The sequence below is a fragment of the Lepus europaeus genome, chromosome X, assembly GCF_033115175.1.
Source record: "Lepus europaeus isolate LE1 chromosome X, mLepTim1.pri, whole genome shotgun sequence".
In the NCBI taxonomy this organism is placed as follows: Eukaryota; Metazoa; Chordata; class Mammalia; order Lagomorpha; family Leporidae; genus Lepus; species Lepus europaeus.
The window spans coordinates 22,951,266-22,971,374 of record NC_084850.1 but is presented as its reverse complement, the minus strand read 5'-3'; the positions used below and the strand labels follow the sequence as shown (position 1 = coordinate 22,971,374).

Genomic DNA, 20,109 nt, shown 5'->3' with positions numbered 1-20,109 from the left:
CCATCGGATGGAAGACACCTCTCTCTCTCTCTCTCTGCTTCTCCTCTCTCTGTGTAACTCTTAAGCTGGAATTGGCAGTGGAGCTGGGTCTCATCCCTGCACCTTTTTGCTCTTATCAAAATGGTAGGTGTCTGGGGTAGGCCTTCGGACTTCCATGGTTATTAGGACATCTTCATTCCACATAAAAGTACCTGGGTTCGATTCTCTCATCTAGCTCCTGACTGCCGCTTCTTGCTCATGTGGATCCTGGGGGCAGTAGTGATGAGCCAAGGATCTGGGTTCCTGCCACCTATGGGGGAGATCTCGATTGAGTTCCTGGCTCTTGGGTTTGGCCCTGGCCCAGCCCTGGCTATTGTGGCCATTTAAGGACTGAAGCAGTAGATGGGCACACGCGCACACACACGCACACACACACTCCCTAACTAATAATCACTAGTTTTGAAATAAAATATAACCCAAGTGATGTAAAAATTTTTGCTTAAGGTACAGAGTGGGTTGAGGGCTTGAAACAAACATAATTTACAAATGACTGTAAAACACAACTCCTTCACATGTTAATCAGTTTGGAAAAGTCATGTCTTCTCCTAACAAGGCTTTTCTTCTACCTCATACTCCAAACTCTCAAGGTTTGCAAATACTCAATTTGCCTTTTCTCCTTTTTGGGGGGATGGGAGTAAGCCTGCCAGCTGGTTAGAGGCCAAGAGTTACCCAGTCAGACCTGAATGGAAAAATCTATGATTTGTTTATTTCAGAGTTCAAGTTCAAAAGCGAGAGACAATTTAAATAATAAACGGTAACAGAAAAAATGCAAAGAGAGAAAATAACTCAGTAAGAGTCCAGGAGAACCTTCAAGACTATTTAATTCAGAAAATGTTATTGGTTTAGGGAACTTGACTGAGAGAAAACAGCTGGGCGGAGTTCAAGGTTTTAAATTAAAAACAATCTAACAAGGTCTATGGGGATAACTCTTGGAGCCATATTTTGGAGACCAGAATCCTTTCTACCAAGTAAAAGTAATAGCAGTCTACGCTAAAAAGGAAATTCCTCACAACTGAGGTAGTTACTAAGTATCAGCACATTTTCCAAGTTCTCACAAGGCAGCCTAGCTATTTACAATCTATTTTTTCCTCATACATAAAATGGAGTTCCTTTTCAATTTGATGTCTTCTGTGATTTGTTTAAAAAAAAAACACACATCAGCCAGAATATGCCTATTTTATTAACATCATGCTTTAATAAATAACTGGCTACTTCTAATAAAATTCAGCCTCTGTTTACAACAGCCCCAGATAAGCCATTTTGACCATTCTGCAGAATTTGGTGTAAAAAGTTGAATGAAATGTAGACCCTGAGCTATCAAGTAATTATGTTTCAATATAAAAATAGAGAATTACTCTTACAACTGAGGATTGAACAATAACACAAACAACCTCTCTGTGGGTTTCTGGTTCTCTAGAACTCAATGGGATCTCAATGACTGTCCAAAGCAGGAAGAGACTTGCAGAACTGCAGTCTTTCTGAAGACGTGTGGGAACCTCCTTTAAAGTGATCTGTTACATTCTCATGCTTCTGTGAGCTGTCATTTGGTAAGAACACAAGGAAAGGGTCCCCAAGGGGCCAAGGCAGTTGTCAATCTTTGGCCTGAAACAACAGATACGGCCTTTGCCAGTTCACCCATGTGGCTAAGGATCACCACTATGATGTGCTCTTCTTGGTTCTACCTACTCCCCTAACTCCCGCCCCCACCCTCAACAACATAACACATGAAAACTCTGGACAACTAGTTCTCCCCCAAATGGGCTCCTTCGCTGCAATGGGTAGCACACAGCTGCGAACCACTGCAAGTCCTTTGCTTTCTCAGAGGGGGTTGGGCAAGAAAGGACTCAGATAAGACACCTTACACTCTCTTAAGACAAAAAAACTGGGATCCAAAAAGAAATGCAAATACACATGCACAGACAGAAACTTCACTGGAGTATTGACAGCTATTCCCTGAGCCCAGGCTGTACCCCGGTTCTGGCTAGCTCCCAGATGGCTCCCTGGATCTGGCTGGGCCTGACATCTGGACCACTGGAACAAGGGGGACCAAATGAAATGGTTGGCCGCTTGCTGCCGCCACTGGGATAGAAATTCAAAGAGGGGCAGTGTGGCTGTGCAAACTGGCACACTCAGTTAGTGGCGTGCTAATTTGCCTGGTTAAAATTGGAAAAAAAAAAAAAAAAACCACCTCCACACCCAACTGTGAACAGGTGATAAGTGGGATCTCTTGAATACTTTAAGCATCTTTCAAGTGACACTATATCAAGAATCTTCTTGGAAATGGGTTACACTTTAAGGACAAGTGGGCTTTAAGAAACAGATCCATATGTGCTCTTAGCTTATATAATATTAACAAAAATGGGGAGTCTGCAGTCTCTTCCAATCACCAACTGTACACGAAGTATACCCTCCTTCTTGTGCTGATGCTCGCATACAATCTGACAGGTGGCTCCGAAGCCTACTTGTACCTTCACGTTCTCTCCTAACAATAATAGAAAAATCCCAAATCACCTCCACTTGTGTCCACATAAGGCAACTAAAATAACAGGGATAAATGGAAATTTTACTGCTTGTTGGGCTTTTTCTTTTAATAAGATAACATGATAAATAAAACCTGCTTCTGTACAGCTATTTAATATTTCAGAAATACGTACATGTTACATGCCAAGAAAGGACCCTGGTTTTCTTGTAAGAAACAAGGTGAGATCGTAATTGGAATTAAAAAAAAAACCCACAAACAAAATGAGAAAAGAACAAACAAACAATAGTGATAAAATCACAAATGCACAACTAACTACAGTTCTGTACCTACACTGTTAGCCACGTTTAACATGATTCTGGGGTAGCAGGAACCAACAGAACGTACAAATCCCCTTTGCCCCAAAAACTGAATGAAAATACAGTCAGCATTTTTTAAACCAGTGGCCACATAGTAAAAACTGTACATCGTTGTCCATTCATGTAAAAAGCAAAGTCACTAGGATGGTAGAAAAGTGATAACCGGTGCCTTTTGAAATTTCTGATGATGAACGCTTTTGCTCAAAGTTTGCAAAATTATCTCCACTCTCTCTGCACAACCAGGAACACGATGCAGAAGACCGCGAGGAGGTAGGGCTGCACCCCGGGACGGGCACCAGCACTGTCGGCTTTGTCGTGGGCACTCTTCCCAGCGTGGTCAGTGGCATTGTACTCAAACTCCGAAAGGCACTGCTGGTACTCACATCCACTTCCACTGCCTTCTCCACTGCTCTCATCGCCTATTAAAAAACAAAACAAAACACGGAACAGAGGTTTCATTCCATTTGTTCTCATCATGAGGCATAAAAGAAAAAAATGGACTTTAAAATCACAAACACGTACTTATATCAAAGAAGTCCACATCATTCCCATTGTAAGCATTCTTCATTTTACTGGTCATGACCCGAAGAGCCATGATCTGGCGGAGGATCAGTATGTCTGGTTTGCTTGTGTCGACCTGGACTTCTGGGTTATTGCCCTGGTTGGCTAATCCATTTCCTGTCACTGCAAACAGGTACCTGAAATGAGAAATGACCCCATGAAAATGTTCTGTAAAGCACAAAGTAAGAGACCATCACCAGAGATTTCTGCTAGATTCTAGTCTTTCCACTGAGCACAATTAAATGACACTTTTTAAAGATGTATTTATTGATTTGAAAGGCGGAGTTACAGAGGCAGAGAGAGAGAGAGAGAGAGAGAGAGAGAGATCTTCCATCCACTGGTTCACTCCCTAAATGGTCACAATGGTTGGAGCTGCAATGATCCGATGCCAGAAGCCAGGAGCTTCTTCCAGGTCTTCCACGCGGGTGCAAGGAGACAAGCACTTAGGTCATCTTCCTCTGTTTTCCCAGGCCATAGCAGGCAGCTGGATCAGAAGTGGAGCAGCCAGGACTTGAACTGGCACCCACAGGGAATGCTGACACTGCAGGTGGTGGCTTTACTTGCAATACCACAGTGCTGGCCCCTAACTGGCAGGTTTTTTTTAAATTACGTATTTATTCAGAAGGCAGAGTTATAGAGAACAAGGGAGACAGAGGGAGAGAAGGAGAGAGAATCTTCAACTGCTTGTTCACTCTCACAAATGGCTGGGGCTGGACCAGGCTGAAGCTGGGAGTTAGATGCTTCATCTGGGTCTCCCACGTGGGTGGTGGGGGCCCAAGCACTTGGCCATCCTCTACTGCCTTCCCAGGCCATTAGCAGAGAGCTGGATTGGAAGTGGAATAGCCAAGACTACCTGGTGCTCCTATAGGATGGTGGCACTGCAGGTAGCCGCTTAACCTGCCATTCCACCATGCTGGCCCCAGAGAGAAGTTCTTTAATTCCTGATAAATGCTAACCTTTTCTTCTGGCTATATGTCCTATTTCTCCAATCTGATCATGATCTTTTGTAAAACTGTCCCTTTTGTGGAAGCTGGGGGTCAAAGTCAAGTACTCCCACTCCGAACGGGCACTTATTTAAGTTCCTGAGTAGGGAAGGGAGGGACACAGGACAGCATCAAGTCAGAGAATGGTGACTTCTGATGACTAGTACTTTATGGGGCCTGCTCACTGGGCAAAGGGCCACAGGCATTAAATATTTTGAAAATAATGACACTCCTGGCACATCCCAACTACTGTCAAACCAGGTGGCTGCTCCAACTGCTGCACAGCCCATACCTAAGAACGTCTAGAGGCCTTCCGTTTGTCGCGTCGGGTCCAGAAGGGTTGCCAGTGCTTGCCCTGCCAACGGAGAACAGCCTTGCTGAAGGCCTGCTGGGAAGCCAGGGTGGGAGAGAGAGGGCACATGGGCTCAGCCACAGCTCACCTGCTTTTGCCTTTTCCGTTCCAGCAGTCCTCTTCGTTGCCATTTCCCGCAGCCATCCTTTCATCGTTGCAAACGTTGCTAGGGAGAGACGACCAGAACTTCTTGGCCTGTTTCAGCTTCTCCTTGACATCGGTAACCTAATGAAGAAAACGTTTTCAACGACCTCTGCAAAACAACACCGAACGGCCTACAGATGTGCCTCTTGGACATCTGTGCATCAGTCTCTCCAGGGTGACAGGCAACTCATTGTAGTCAGAAGAGACAAGGATGGCAATCCCATGGAGACCTAGGCCAGAAATGCAAGCTCTGTCTCTGCACTGCCATGACCATCTGGGCCCAGCAGGTTCCGTGCCCCGTACACACAGCGACAAGACACAGCGGCTTCTCCCAAGGCTGTCACAGTGGGGGCTGTGCTCACACAGTATCCGCGCTGAGCAGCCTGCCCGTGCCTGCTCGTCCACCCCAGCCAGCCCCGCCTCCCCAGGCTCCCTGCTCTGCACATGACATTTGTGTAGCACGCCGCCCTTTGCCCGTGTTCCCCTACTCCTCTCCCACCCGAGCGTCCATCACTTTGTGCTGGTGAGCTTCAAATGTCTGCTGCTCTCCCTCTGTGGGGGGCCTCTGGAGAACCAGGATCTGCCTGATTCCTGAGCCTCCTCTTGTTCCTAGCATAGGCACATAGTAGATGCTCAATACAGAGCTAAAGGGACATTTTCAGGCCACAGCTTGTGCATTGCATGTCCTTGCCTGTGTAAGAACTTTCTGAGCTACAAAATGAGCATGGTGGATTTACTGCCATCCATGTACAATTTACTCAAAAAGTTACACCTGAAAGACCCAGGCTTGCAAGCCTTCCAACTAACAGTTCATTTTCAGTTCTGCTTCATTAAACACAGCCGTTCCTGCCAATGTGCTTACCAGGCGGTCCAAACTAGTGCCAGCTGCTGTGGTGGGGCGTTCCTCGGGGTGATAGGGCCGGAAACGAGCACTGAAGGTACTTTCAGAGATGGACCGAGAGATTCGTCCGGCTGGGAGGGGCTTGGGCGGTCCACATCCCTGGAACACCTGCCATCAGAGTAAGCGCGGTCAGGAGGGGAAGTGACGTCACGGGGCAGAGGACGCTTCCAGCTCGCCTTCCCGGAGTCGGCCTCTGTTACCTTTTGTGACACTTGCACGCTGTTCTCCTGCATGTTCATAATAGCATCGGAGATCTTCACGTCGATGGGATCCATGACGGATTCAATGTTGAAAGGACCCTCCAGCCTTTCCGCCACCATGAGCATCGCGTCTAACAGGAGGTTTGCACAAGGGCAACACAGCAGAAAAAGGAAACCATTAGTTCGGCCTGGGGTAAGCAGTGTGGCACTTTGATTCTCTTGGCGTCCTGCGTGGGGCGAGGGGAGGCAAGCATCCTAATGCAGTCATGCTTTCCTGGCTAGCTACACTGCCCAGGCTGCATTTAGTCACCAGGTACCACTGGCCCTCTGATGTGTCAAACTGCCAGACGAGGGCTTTGTTCTACAGCAAGGAACCCCAACCAGGAATCTTCCATTGTGCTTCCATCCTGTGCCAGCGGCTGTCAACGTAGGAGGCTGGAGGCAGAATAACACGCCGCTTCTCCCAGAGACTTCCCTAGAATCTTTTCGTCTCAGGTTCCACTTAGCAGAGTCAAAAACACAAAGCTGTGAAAATCCTGGCCTACCAACTGTTTTCTTTCTTGGAAAATACAAATGAAAGTGTCCCTAGGAATTCTAATGACTTTGCAAATCATGCAACTTTGCACAGACTATGCTGTACGTGTTTTCTTGCCATACGTGTGTGTTGGGATTATGAAGATTAGTATTTATGCCTGATGCCTATTGTGCAAAATTAGAAGAACCTGAAAACGAAATCCCCCAATGAGAAAAAGAGTGATCCGTTAATGACAAGCAGCAACGTTTTCAAGCTGTTTTCTCCCCTTTACACACTAGTGACTTAAGGTATACTGGGGGAACAAACCAGATATACATTATCTGCCACCTTCAGCTAGGCCACGGTCAGCCACTAGAAAGGAGGGCTGCTTCATCTAAGACTGTGTTCTCCTCAAAGAACACAGCCGACTGCTAGCTCCCAGCTGAGCGTCCACCTAAGCTCCCCAGTGGAAAGGACACTGGACATCAGCATATCAATGCAACCCAATTTGGTCATCAACCTTTCACCTTCAACCTAGAACAAATGCTACACAACATTTTCAGGCCTGGGGTCATTTCTCTAAACCACAATCCCGATGTCACAAAACCCCAACTAGATTTCCGTGAAATGCAATTTTTTTTGAAAGTAATAACAAATGAAGTTTCAGATTGCATTGTGGTAAGCGCCAATAAAGTGACGCTCCTAACTTCTAAGTAAAGGCTGACAGCATGAATATACCATTGTACTAGAGGAGAGAAAAAAATGCTTTTGATGTGCTAGCGAAAGGAGACTTTTGTAAACAAGTGGAGCACAACTTCAATGTGTTCATCATTGTCAAAGCATCAGGCGGCCACGTACGGAAAACACATTCCTCCGTAAGCCGAGAAGAAATTGCTCACTCCAAATAAAAATATTATGAATAGACAGATAATAAACATCTAAAATGCAGAGGTTTAAACAAGAAAAAAAAAAAAACCACTCCATTTTCTAACTACTTATTCCCCTAGCGGCCAGGAAAGGCCAGATCACTAATGTGTTTGTGAAAGACTGAAAGGAAACATAAACCCCAATTCTTCTGGCTGTTTGGCGTCTTTGTAAACTGTGAGCTGGCCCGCCATCCACAAGGGCCTGGGAATGGAGAGCGAGGCTGGGCCTTTGTTGGGGCCGGTGCCATGGCGTTGCGTGTTGCACGGCTCAAGAATGCGACCAAGGATGCATGCTGCCTGCAGCCCAGGGCCCCGGGAGCCCAGGCTGCCTCTAACCCCAGCAGAAGTCTAGGATTGGCTATCAGTCGTTCCTCCTCTTCCATCCAAGCCGAAGGCAAGGATGCTGGCTTTGCTGTTTTGGTTTTCAGGTCCTCGACTAAAAGCCCACTGGCAGCAACACGTGGCACGAATAGGGTCGGTGATGAGGCAGATGAACGTTAACGCAGCCACAGCATGTGATGGAGAAGAAGCTGCACCTGAGAGTAACGTGGATTCTCCAGATACTTTTTTGGGAGGGGTTAGGAGGTGGGGAGGTTGGTTTATGAGGAAACTGCAGTAACTCTGTGGAAAATAGGATTAAAAGGTAAGTTTATTTGGTGCAACAAACTGGAAATCCATGCATAATAGGAACTTCCAAAAAACGCATGGAAAAAAATGGATTATGGTAAAACTATGCATGGGTTTCAGACATTTTTGCGCCCAAATAAACTTACCTTTTAATTCTCTTTTCTAATACACTTTTTGAAGTAGCCTCGTGTTTTTGAACGGAAGGTTTCATAGGACCAGCCTCTTCTAGAGCTGAGTTCCGAGGTGTTTTAACTTTCTGGGGTCCTTCCAGATGAAGAGCAAACAGGTTTCCACGTTTGCCAAAAGGGGAGGATTCGTGGCGATCCGCGGATACAGTGAAGAGAGGCCCCGGGCGGGCGCAGCAGCAAGGAGGCGGACTTGGAAAAGCCATCTCGGTCTCTAAGGCCCAGTCCTCCAGCAGGGTTTCAGCACTGGCATTGAGTGGCTCCCCACTGCCCTCAGCAACAAAGCCTTCCCTTCTCACTAGGGAAAGCGACTCCTTCTGCTTTGTGCCGCCAATAATCAGAAACCCACATCTTCAGCCTCGCGACCTGACTGGAAGAACAAAAGGCAGTTTCCCGACTTAACCCCAAGATCTGATTTAAAGAAGGGGGGAAAGAAAGCCCTTGACCATTCATTAACTGCAGTCATTTAAAGGGAAAGAAAAACTCCTTGCAAAGAAACTAAAAAAAGGACAAGGAAAAAAAAAAGAATTTACAGCAGAGGCATGTAAATTGGGACTGAATTCTACAACCACAGAGCAGATTAATTAAACCCTTGTGAAAAATTCATGAAAAAGCACTGGAGATTAACAATGTCTATTACAGCTAGCCTTTTATATCAGCTTATCAGAAATAAAGACTAGCATACCCATTAAAAAAGAAGTTTAGATACAATTATATAACCTCATCCCTCCAAAAAGTATCATTTAAAATAACTGGGGAAAATCGATTCAGAAATCCTATCAATTTCCACTTGGTTTTAATTTTGTTTCTGCAGAACAACAAATGTAATTTTAAAAGCACACAATGCAAACGATAACCGCAACCAAAGTCCTTGTTTTTGAGTAAATGGCTGCAAACATTAATGAAGCAAGCCAGAGTATGGATCTGGTTTACATGGAGCTGTAAACTCCTGAGAAAATAGGTAGAAGAATTAGTATTTTAATACAAGAACCAAGGACCTCAGTGATAGTTTCTGCTGGAAACATTAGAATAACAAAGAGTTCAAGGGGTACATGTTCCTCTGTATTTTATTTCGGAGGTCTTCACAGGAAAGCTGGCAAAATGACATCACTGGCACATTTCGGGTACTGTATGGCAAATGCTACTCCTTTGCCTGGAGACAGTGTATATCACAGGGAAAAGTGAAAAAAGGCTGTCACCAACTCTATGAAACCTCTCTTTAGCAGAAGTGAATTGCAAACTTGACATTTGGGTGTGGAGATGAGGGGAGGATTAGAAAGAGAGAGAGAAAGGGGAAAAAAAAAAAACCCATCAAGTTTTGATCTGGAAATGTCACGGACTTTTACTTCCATGAGAAATAAATTGTGAACAACAGTTCCTCCCCTGGCTTCATTCGGAGCATGATGTGCCATTTGTGCCTGTGTGTCTTTGCTGGTCTTATGCTTTCTCTTTCATGGGATTCTGCTTTGCTGTGTGCAAAAGATTTTTTTTTTTCAGGTCTTCTAGCTTTGAGCTATTTAGGCTACAATTGTGCTGAAGTGCTTAATATTCACATCTTTTTTTCCCCCCTGTGTCAGTGTTCTCAAGAATCTGTTGGAGCCAATTTATTGATGCACTTTCAAACAGAGTTAATATGGTAATTAGCTCTCATGCAGACTAAAAAGCATTCCCCAACAACCCCCCCAACACGTTAAAAAAAAAAAAAACAGGCCAGCAAATTGCATGCATGTTCCCATGATGTGGACAAATAAGTGAAAAATAGGTGCTTATAAAGACACTCAAATTCTGCAATTATGCAAATGTGACTGGGGCAGGGGGACACGGGAATTTGTGTGAGCTGTTAGTATGTGTGCACAGTTCTGTGGACACCCAGCACTAGGAGCTTCAACAGTGCTCACTGACATTTCAGGAGCAATTAGATGCACTAAGACGGCATCAAGGAAGCTGATGGCTGGACATTTACATTAGCCCTAATTTGTCCTGTCCCCCAAGTCACAATCCAGTGTCTCTGAAACTGGCCACTCCACTTAACATTGCTGTCTCAGTTGCAGTCATGTTCTTCTAGGTGGAGGGTACATGCAGGATTTTCAGGGCCACATTCCTGCCATTCTTCCTGGGGCAGCCAACTTGGGCTAAATCCTCTAGAGAAACAGAACTCCTGAACTGCCACAATCGGCTTGCACCTGATCCAAATAACAGATGGGTATCTGGCCAGTCTGCCGAAGATTTGGTTGCAAAGTAACAGATATAACGTTTTCAAAGCCACTTTCACAGCTCCCTGAGGGCTGTGTTCCTGCATTTATGCGGAAACAAGTCTATGACACATAACTAAAACTGACCTTTGGGGAAAAATATCCAAAAGGCACTTTCTTGCTATTGAAATTTGTTAGTCACTGTATGTAGTATCTTCAGAAATGCCACCAATTGCTGGCAAACACTAAACTACTAACATTGAAATGAACCGAAAGCTCATAGTTAGCAATTATAACGTTCCTTGTGGCCGGAAGTGGAGCAATCTCCAGCGATACCAATACGTCAGTCACTAGAGCTCACCTATGAAATTGTTCCACTCAAGTTCGAGATCCCCTTGGTTGGCCAAACAGCCTCTCATGATGTTCGAGCAGTAGTTGTAACAGGGCTTCACGGTCACCAACCCCCGGCAGTGGGAGCAATAGCTCATCTTCAACAGGGCCTGGGTACACTGTGCTGTGGGATTTACCTAATGTGCAAGAAGAAGAAGAAGAAAAATAAGACAGTAGTAGTGGGGTTAAAACAGACACAGAAATTCAAGTCCATCAGGTTGACATTGAAGGCTTGACCATGAACTGAACGTAAAAATGAGTCATCACTGACCACTGATCAGCCGGCATCCTGGAGAAGTGAACTAGATCAAAATCAAGAGACGGGAAGGTGCGCACTGGGGAGACGAAGGAGGTGATGAACACTGCAGGACCTTAGGACAGTCAGTATCTCCCAGCCTGCAAACTCTCGTACCTCTTCCACGTCACTCCTTCTCAGGGTGTGACTGTCTGTCTCTCATACACACTCAGTCATTTCGAAGTCCTTTCACAAACGGATCAGCTATGAGATACAGTAGTGAAGGCTACCCTTACCTGCCAACCATGGGGGACCACACTGACTGTAGGCCTGCCCTTGGAACCTTAGCGCCCCAATCAAGAGGTAGAAGGGCACCTACTGGGCACTCTGTTCTATGCCAAGAGCTATGCATAAGACAACACTAATGGGTGGATTCTACAAGGCAGAGTATGAGTCATATTGAACTTGGGAGTATGTGAAGGACTTTCAGGGACTGAAGCAGTTAAAGCATGGAGTACCTAGGGAACACTGGATGGAAGAGGTGGTGCTTCAGTTACATTTTGGAAGATGAGGTTGGATTTAACTGGAGAAGTAAAGGGAGAAGATCCCAGGTAGGGAGGGATGTAACGAATAAAATCTATCAGAGTAGCATCTCAGAAGAGGGTTCAGGAATTGTGGGAAACCATGCTGGATGCATAGGCATGTGTGTGTGGCCAGAATTTAGAGTGGTTTGAACACCAGGCAGAAACTGAGACACTGTACGGCAGGTCACACGGGGGTTATTACTAAAAGCTCATGAAGTGGGTAGGAGTTTGGTGCAGCAATTAGGATGCCACTTCAGACACCTACATCTGACATCAGTGTGCCTGGTTGGAGTCCAATTTCAATCCCAGCTTCCTACTAACGTGTACCCTGAGAGGCAGCAGGAGATGGCCTAAGTACTTAAGTTCCTGCCACCTATGCGGGAGACGCAGATTAAGTTCGGAGCTTCTGGCTTCAGCCTACCCCAACCCTGGCTGTTGCAGGCATTTGGGGAGTAAACCAGCAGATGGAAGCTCTCCCTGTCTCTCTGCTATTCCAATAAAATGAAAATAAACTTAGAACTTTAAAAAATAAAAGCCCATGAGGAAGGGAGGTACCAAGGATGAAAACAGTGCCAGAGTCAGATTGGGTTGGGCGTCCTCTGCAGTGAAGTAGAACTTAGTTTCATCTTTGTAGTTCATTCAGGTGAACTTGTTTGGGTGCAGAAGTGCTGATTTACATCTTGTCGCTCATTTCCATCAATGCTTAGAAAGAACAGCTAACTAAAAGTTTTTGACTCCTCATTCTGTCTGGCCCTACCCTCCTCCTTCAAAATCAGTATCAGAGGATTAGTGTGTTCGTCTCTACCAGTACCAACCAGTTCTGCAAACTGAAATTTTGAAAGCAAATACCACCGCAGGGAACAAATTCTGGGATGTGGGACAGCCTAGCAATGAACTTCACCTGCTTCGGAGTGTTACTTTGGGTACCATTTATCAACAGTTCCCTTAGGACCAGAAACAGATTAGTACTGTCAGGAGAAGAACTTAACACTGCCAGACTCCTATCCCTTGCATGTGTTTCTCTCCCCCCCCCCCAATCTCAAACAGACCTGTAGCCTAAACATGCAACAACAAGATGGTACTTGTATACACTCAAGTCAATGTTCCCTACAAAGAATTCGGATTTTTCCACAGTTTTAACCAGTCCCAAATGTTTTCCTAGGCATTCAATTAGTCCTTTTAACTATGTATTAATGTACAGTAAAATCTTGGCTAACAAATACCCTGGAGGAATGGCCCTTCAGGATAGCTAAAAATTCATTCCTTTAAAGTCACAGATTGTCCACCTCTCATTTTACAGATGAGCAAACGGGCCTGGAGAGGGGAGGTAGCTCAAGATTCCCAGCATCATGGAAATCTTCGAACTAGAAGGGACCTTAGAGATCATGGAGTTCCACTCTCAGTTAAGAGATAAGAATGCTGGGGTGGGGCTAGCTTCGTGGCACAGTGGGTTAAGCTACTACTTGCAGTACTGGCATCCCACATGGGTGCCGGTTTGAGTCCTGGCTGCTCCACTTCCAATCCAGCTCCCTGCTCATCTGTCTGTGAAAGCGGCAGAGGACGACCCAAGTGCTGCCAATGTGGGAGACCTGGAAGAAGCTCCTGGCTTTTGACTTTGACCTGTCCTGGCCCCAGCTGTTGCAGCCATTTGGGGAGTGAAAGAGTGGATGGAAGATTCTCTCTCTCTCTCTCTCTCTCTCTCTCTCTCTCTCTCTCCCCCTCCCTCCCTCCCTCTCCCTCTCCCATCCCCTCTTTCCCCTCTCCCCTCTTCCCTCTCCCCTCCCATTTCTCTGCCTTTCAAGTAAGTCTTTATAAAGAAAAAAAGGGGCCGACACTGTGGCATAGTAGGCTAAGCCTCTGCCTGTGGCACTGGCATCCCATATGGGCGCCCATTTGAGTCCCCACTACTCCTCTTCTGATCCAGCTCTCTGCTATGGCCTGGGAAAGCAGTAGAAGGTGGCCCAAGTGCTTGGGCCCCTGCACCCACGTGGGAGACAGGGAAGAAGCTCCTGGCTTCGGATCGGTGCAGCTCTGGCTATTGCGGCCATCTGGGCAGTGAACCAGCGGGTGGAAGACCTTTCTCTCTAACTCTACCTCTCAAATAAATACAATTTAAAAAAATGCCTTTTTTTTCAAATAAGTCCTTTTTCGTGGTTTAATAACTCTAGAAAGCAGTTCATTGTATTTTTAATTCAATTGCAAGTCCAAATGATGTGTACAGCAGACCTTGTAGTACCCTCCCCTATAACATGCTGATGATGGAGGCTCAAGCTTTACAGAGACCGAACTAAATGACACAGTAGAGTTTTGTTCAGGAAGATTATGCAGCTTGGTTTGGCAGAGTTTTTCCATTTCATTCTTTGGCTAAGTACTGGCTCAGGCTCTGCACATGATTTGTTGTGTAACTGCTAAAATGATCACAAGGAACGCAGCTCGAACATGCTACGGAGACACTAAATAATACCAGAAGTGAAAAAGAGATGCAGAAATTATAAGAAAAGTGCGATGAGAAAAGGCACATGAAATACCAAAGTTGGACAAAATCTGTCTTTCATCTCACAGCCACTCATCAGACCACCATGCATCATTTCACATGAAGGGAACGCAGAACCTAGGAAGCAAATCCCTTGTGTGGAATGAGACCATGGTAGAAAGGCAAGGATTTTAACAGTCATGTGACCTGTAAAGACGGGAATCCCCTCCATGCCTCATACTCCAGAGGAAAGGGTCAATAATGCGAGCACATCACAAGCTTTGGGGCCCCACCCCCACTGCCCTGACCAAGCTCTGGACGGGAGACCCAGAACGCCAAGAACTAGCTCTACCTTCTGATCTCTGACCCAAGGCTAGCTCTTGTTCCCCATGGCAAAATACCAGGCAGTGCTAGGTCTCCTTCACAAGCTCCCAATGATCTCTCCACCTGACCAAGGATCAACCTTTCACTCATAAGCAAATGTGACAGTTGACTAAGTCATACCTTGTTCTCGGCCTTTATTCATTTTGAACAGAAATGTTTAACTTCACTCACATTCTACCCCTTGGTAGCCATAAAATCAATTTCTTCTGGGTCTGGCATTGTGATGTAGTGGGTAAAGCTGCTGCCTACAGTGCCAGCATCCCATATGGGTGCTTGTTCGAGTCCTGGCTGCTCCACTTCTGATCCATCTCCCTGCTAATGTGCCTGGGAAAGGAGTGGAGAATGGCCCAAGCGCTTGGGCCCTGGCACCCATATGGCAGACCCGGAAGAAATTCCTGGCTCCTGTCTTTGGAATGGCACAGCCCCGGCCATTGTGGCCACTTGGGGAGTGAACCAGCAAATGGAAGATCTCTCTCTCTGTAATTCTGTCTTTCAAATAAATAAATAAACCTTTACAAAAAGCAATTACTTCTTTTGAGTCCCCCAAAAGTTACAGAATTAGATTTACTCTGGAAGGCCAAAGCCCAAGTGGTAAATCATGCCACACTGCAAATCATTAAAAAAGGGTAACTATGGCCGGTGCCGTGGCTCAACAGGCTAATCCTCCATCTAGTGGCGCCGGCACACCGGGTTCTGGTCCCGGTTGGGGCGCCGGATTCTGTCCCGGTTGCCACTCTTCCAGGCCAGCTCTCTGCTGTGGCCCGGGAGTGCAGTGGAGGATGGCCCAAGTGCTTGGGTCCTGCACCCCATGGGAGACCAGGATAAGCACCTGGCTCCTGCCTTTGGAACAGCGCAGTGCGCCGGAGGCAGCGCGCCAGCCGCGGCGGCCATTGGAGGGTGAACCAATGGCAAAAGGAAGACCTTTCTCTCTGCCTCTCTCTCTCACTAGCCACTCTGCCTGTCAAAAAGTAAAAAACAAAAAAAGGGTAACTATGCATCTAGGTTTTCCTTTGATCTTTAGTTACATATTTGTTCTTTATGGCATGGCATACCGTAAGTATGAACACTTAAAGTGTTCAATTTGTTACTTTGGGTGCCAGCTGTGGGCTAATATTTGATATGTTTTTCTTCAGTTTAGAAGGATCTGATGAGCCTTGGGGCCTGGATAGGAGTAAGCGAGAGCATTATGACTGCTTGTACAAAAGTCACCTTTTCAGACCTTTTTTTTTAAAAGATTTATTTATTTATTCGAAAGTCAGAGTTACATAGAGAGAGAAGGAAAGGCAGAAAGAGAAAGAGATAGAGAGAGAGAGAGAGATCTTACATCCGCTGGTTCACTCCCCAATTGGCCACAACGGCCAGAGCTACACCGATCCGAAGCCAGGAGCCATGAGCTTCTTCCAGGTCTCCCATGTGGGTGCAGGGGCCCAAGGACTTGGGCCATCTTCTACTGCTTTCCCAGGCCATAGCAGAGAGCTGGATGGGAAGTGGAGCAGCCAGGACTAGAACAGGCGCCCATATGGGATGCCGGCACTTCAGGCCAGGGTGTTAACCCGCTGCACCACAGCGCCGGCCCCCAGACCTCTTTTCAAGATCAGCATGGCGCAAGGTGGTGCTGTTGCTTAGTGGGCTAAGCCTCCACCTGTGGTGCCAAGCATCCCATATGGGTGCTGGTTTGAATTGAGACTGCTCCTGTTCCAATCCAGCTCTCTGCTTATTGCCTGGGAAAGCAGTGGAAGATGGCCCAACTGCTTAGGTCCCCCTGCACTTGGGTCCCCCATGTGGGAGACCTGGAAGAAGCTCCTGGCTTCAGATCGGCACAGCTCCAGTTGTTGCGGCCATTTGAGGAGTGAGCCAGTAGGTGGAAGACCTCTCTCTTTCTCTCTCTCCTTCTCTTTCTCTCTCTCTACTTCTCTGTTTCTATAACTCTGCCTCTCAAATAAATAAATAAAAAATTTTAAAAGTTAAAAAAGATTTAATCATTATTTCTCAATATCACTTGAAGACAGAATCAAAAAAGGAAGACTTACATATACTTCCCTTACCTCTTTGAACACAAACGTTGGTTTAATGGTGTGTGAGAGAGAAATGCACAGTTAGTTCTTATAGTTTCACAGTAACAAGGGCCTTGGTGTCAAGATTCAAGAGAAGGGCCAGCGCTGTGGTGCGGCAGGTAAAGCCACCGCCTGAAGTGCTGGCATCCCATATGGGTGCTGGTTCGAGTCCCAGCCGTTCCACTTCCCATCCAGCTCTCTGCTGTGGCCTGGGAGAGCAGTAGAAGATGGCCCAAGTCCTTGGGCCTCTGCACCCACGTGGGAGACCTGGAAGAAGCTCCTGGCTCCTGGCTTCAATTCAGCACCACTCCAGCCATTGCAGCCATCTGAGGAGTGAATCAGTGGATGGAAGACCCCCCCCCCTCTCTGCCTCTGCCTCTCTGTAACTCTGACAAATAAATAAAGCTTTTAAAAAAATTAAAGAGAAAAATATTCTGTTCCATAACCTGAGTTACTACTGATGGCTTTTATTGGATCTTATCGATTTATAACATACATGTACAGTGTACTCAGTACATGCCCAACTCTGCTCTAATACTTCACACTTAACTTTTAAGGCTTAGATGAGGAAACAGAAGCCCAAACAGATTAAGGGATTTGCACAAATAACTGGCAAAAATTTGAACCCAGGTAGTTTGGTTCTAGAGCAGGTGTGCTTGACTTCTTCGATGTGTATCTAAGTGACTTCTTTTTTTTTTTTTTTAGTTTTTATTTATTTGACAGGTAGAGTTATAGACAGAGAGAATGAGAGAGAAAGGTCATCCCTCCGTTCGTTCATTCCCCAAATGGCTGTTACGGCTGGAACTACGCCGACCTTGCAGGGGCCCAAGCACTTGGGCCATCCTCCACTACCTTCCCGGGTCACAGCAGAGAACTGGACTGGAAGAGGAGCAACCAGGACCAGAACCCGGTGCCCATATGGGATGTCGGCACCGCAAGGCGAAGGATTAACCAAGTGAGCCATGGCGCCGGCCCCTAAGTGACTTCTTTTGAGTAACATGTTATGGGTACATTGAGGCCAGCACATGGGTCTGGTCCTTCTCCACATTTCCCAGACCTAGAATAGTCTCCCTACACACAGTGAACACTGAGCTGTGGAGCTAGATGTCTTCTAAGGACAATCTGTAGTTTTCAAAGCTTACTGACCTGGGGCCAGTGTTACGGCATAGTGGGCAAAGCCTCTGCCTGCAGTGCTGGCATCCCATATGGTCACCGGTTCAAGTCCTGGCTGTTCCACTTCTGATCCAGCTCTCTGCTATGGCCTGGGAAAGCAATAGAAGATGGCCCAAGTGCTTGGGCCCCTGCACCCACATGGGAGACCTGGAAGAAGCTCTTGGCTTCAGATCAGCTCAGCTCCGGCCATTGCAGCCAATTGGGGAATGAACCAGCGAATGGAAGACCTCTCTCTCTCTGCCTCTCCTTCTCTCTGTGTGTAACTCTGATTTTCAAATAAATAAATAAATCTTAAAAAAAAATCTTACTGACCAAATTAATTAGTTTTTTTTTTCTGGAGGGTATTTAGGATGTAAGTGTTCTTCATGGAGCAGCGTCATAATAGACACTTGCATGAGATGACATGTGGTTTAACAAAACAACAGTCACTGAGTCAGTACCATGTGCAATATGCTACAGGAGTGGTAAGAAAAATATACAGTAGATCCTCATTGTAGGTTTCCATTACCTGTGGTCAACCAACATTCAAAAATGTCAAATGGAAAATTCCAGTGCACTGCTCTGAGGAGTGTGATGAAATCTTATACTGTTTTGCTCCATCTAGCAAAGGACAGTGAATCATCCCTTTGTCCAGTATATCCATACTGTATGTACTACCATTCCATCAGCTACTCGGTAGCCACCTTGGTTACTAGAGTGAGACTGACTGTGACTGTCACGCTATTGCAGTGCAGGCGTCCCAGTAACCTTCATTTTAATTAATGATGGCACCAAAGTGCAAGAGCAGTGCTACTGGTGATTGTATTACAGTATTGTTAACCATTGCTCTTTTATTACTTGTTATTATTCACCTCTTACTATGCCTAATTTCCAAATTAAGTTTTACTTCAAAGTACTTAAAAAAGCTCATGCAAAATGGAATTTAAATGTTAAGTGAAAACTTTTTTTGAACTATAGTTTCTTCATAATATGCATCTTGCATGAACTTTTAGGATCCACTCTATGCATCATGTAAAAGTCACTAGGTGGGAGAAGAATCCTCATATCCTCTTAAACTTATTAAGACTTATTTAACTTGTTAAGGTTTTTTAAAATAGACTCATCCTACTTTTCCTAGGATGTACATTTCACAGGACATCTGCATGCTGAATCTCACACAGAAAGCCTTCACAGAGACATTTCCACCTCTGCAGACTCTTTGCATAGAGATTGGGACTTTCTACTCAATAACCTGCATTTTCCAGTCACCACATTAAAAACTACTGCAAGCAGCCTGAAAAAAAAAAGAAAAGAAAAAAAATGCTAGAGAACTCTTCATGCAGCCTGGACTTCATTTTAGTAATTTAGAATGAGCCTTAAGCCACATTACACAGTGATGGCAGTCTCCATGCTTTCAGTTGATTCCAGCTTCTAACATATTTGTTGCAGCAATCTTTTTTTTTTTTAACGAAGCCAATAGTACCAAACAGAAAAGGCCTAGATCTTATCTGTTCCTTGGTAACATATGCACTCAATAAAAGTAACAAAATATTTCCCAAAATTATAGCAAGGGAAAGAGATCGGGAACCCACACTTGCCAGGGTATGTGATAAGTTTATGCAACAATTTCCTAACTAGTTTTGAATTGAACACTAGCACACAAAGCACGGAGGATGAGAAGGTTCCTAACTTTTCTTCTACTAAAAAGAGTATCAAAAGCATGGCAAGATACAAGAAGCAAGCTAGCATTCATTCAGAAATACCTGTAGACATGTTGTAGAATGAAACTGAAATTACATAAATACTTGAAAGTATGCCTTGTGTTTTAAATTATTAGGCTCAGCTATGATCTGTAAGCTAAAGCATCACTGGACGAGAGTACTTCGTAAAGTTCATAGAGAAAATGAATTAAAAGTTAAGTTTACTTAGGTGAATGTTTCTGAATTCATGCAGTTTTTTGATAATACATGTTTCCTATGAACTTTGTGAAGACTCCTCATATTAACCCCCTTGAATGTGGCTGTATTTTTCTTTGGAATATGTCATCTCAAATCATTCAAACTTTGACACTTCCCACACACCTATCGTCCCCATCCCCTCCATAGGTTGAATCCCACCTTCCCCTTTGTGAATCGAGTCTTGAAGGTTGTGAGAGGAGAATAACATTAACATTTAGACTTTGCTTCTTAAAAGCTTTTTGTATTGACTACTTTGAAACATTACACGTACAATCATTTGGAGAACTGGCAAAATAATTTTTAGTAGCCTTGCAAGTGTCACAGCATTACACACAGACAAAAATGAAGGGGAAGCGATAGAAATTGTTTTCAAGGCAGGACAGTCATTTAGACATCGCAATGTTAAGGCAATGATTT

At 45.3% G+C, this 20,109-nt stretch overlaps 1 protein-coding gene across 2 annotated transcripts in view; it reads right to left on the bottom strand.

The window, feature by feature from the left end:
- Nucleotides 1-786: 786 nt before the first annotated feature.
- GPC4 (glypican 4) overlaps nt 787-20,109 on the bottom strand; it is a 122,793-nt gene continuing 103,470 nt past the window's right edge. The window contains exons 4-10 of one of the 2 annotated variants that reach the window (XM_062183632.1): nt 10,824-10,989; nt 6,019-6,149; nt 5,780-5,926; nt 4,862-4,998; nt 4,714-4,776; nt 3,400-3,575; nt 787-3,296 (exon numbers count right to left, since the gene is read on the bottom strand). In XM_062183632.1, the coding sequence (XP_062039616.1) occupies nt 3,094-3,296; nt 3,400-3,575; nt 4,714-4,776; nt 4,862-4,998; nt 5,780-5,926; nt 6,019-6,149; nt 10,824-10,989 (1,023 nt within the window). In that variant the 3' untranslated portion in view covers nt 787-3,093. The remainder of the gene's footprint in view (nt 3,297-3,399; nt 3,576-4,713; nt 4,777-4,861; nt 4,999-5,779; nt 5,927-6,018; nt 6,150-10,823; nt 10,990-20,109) is intronic. The other variant, XM_062183633.1, reaches the window with a different exon arrangement.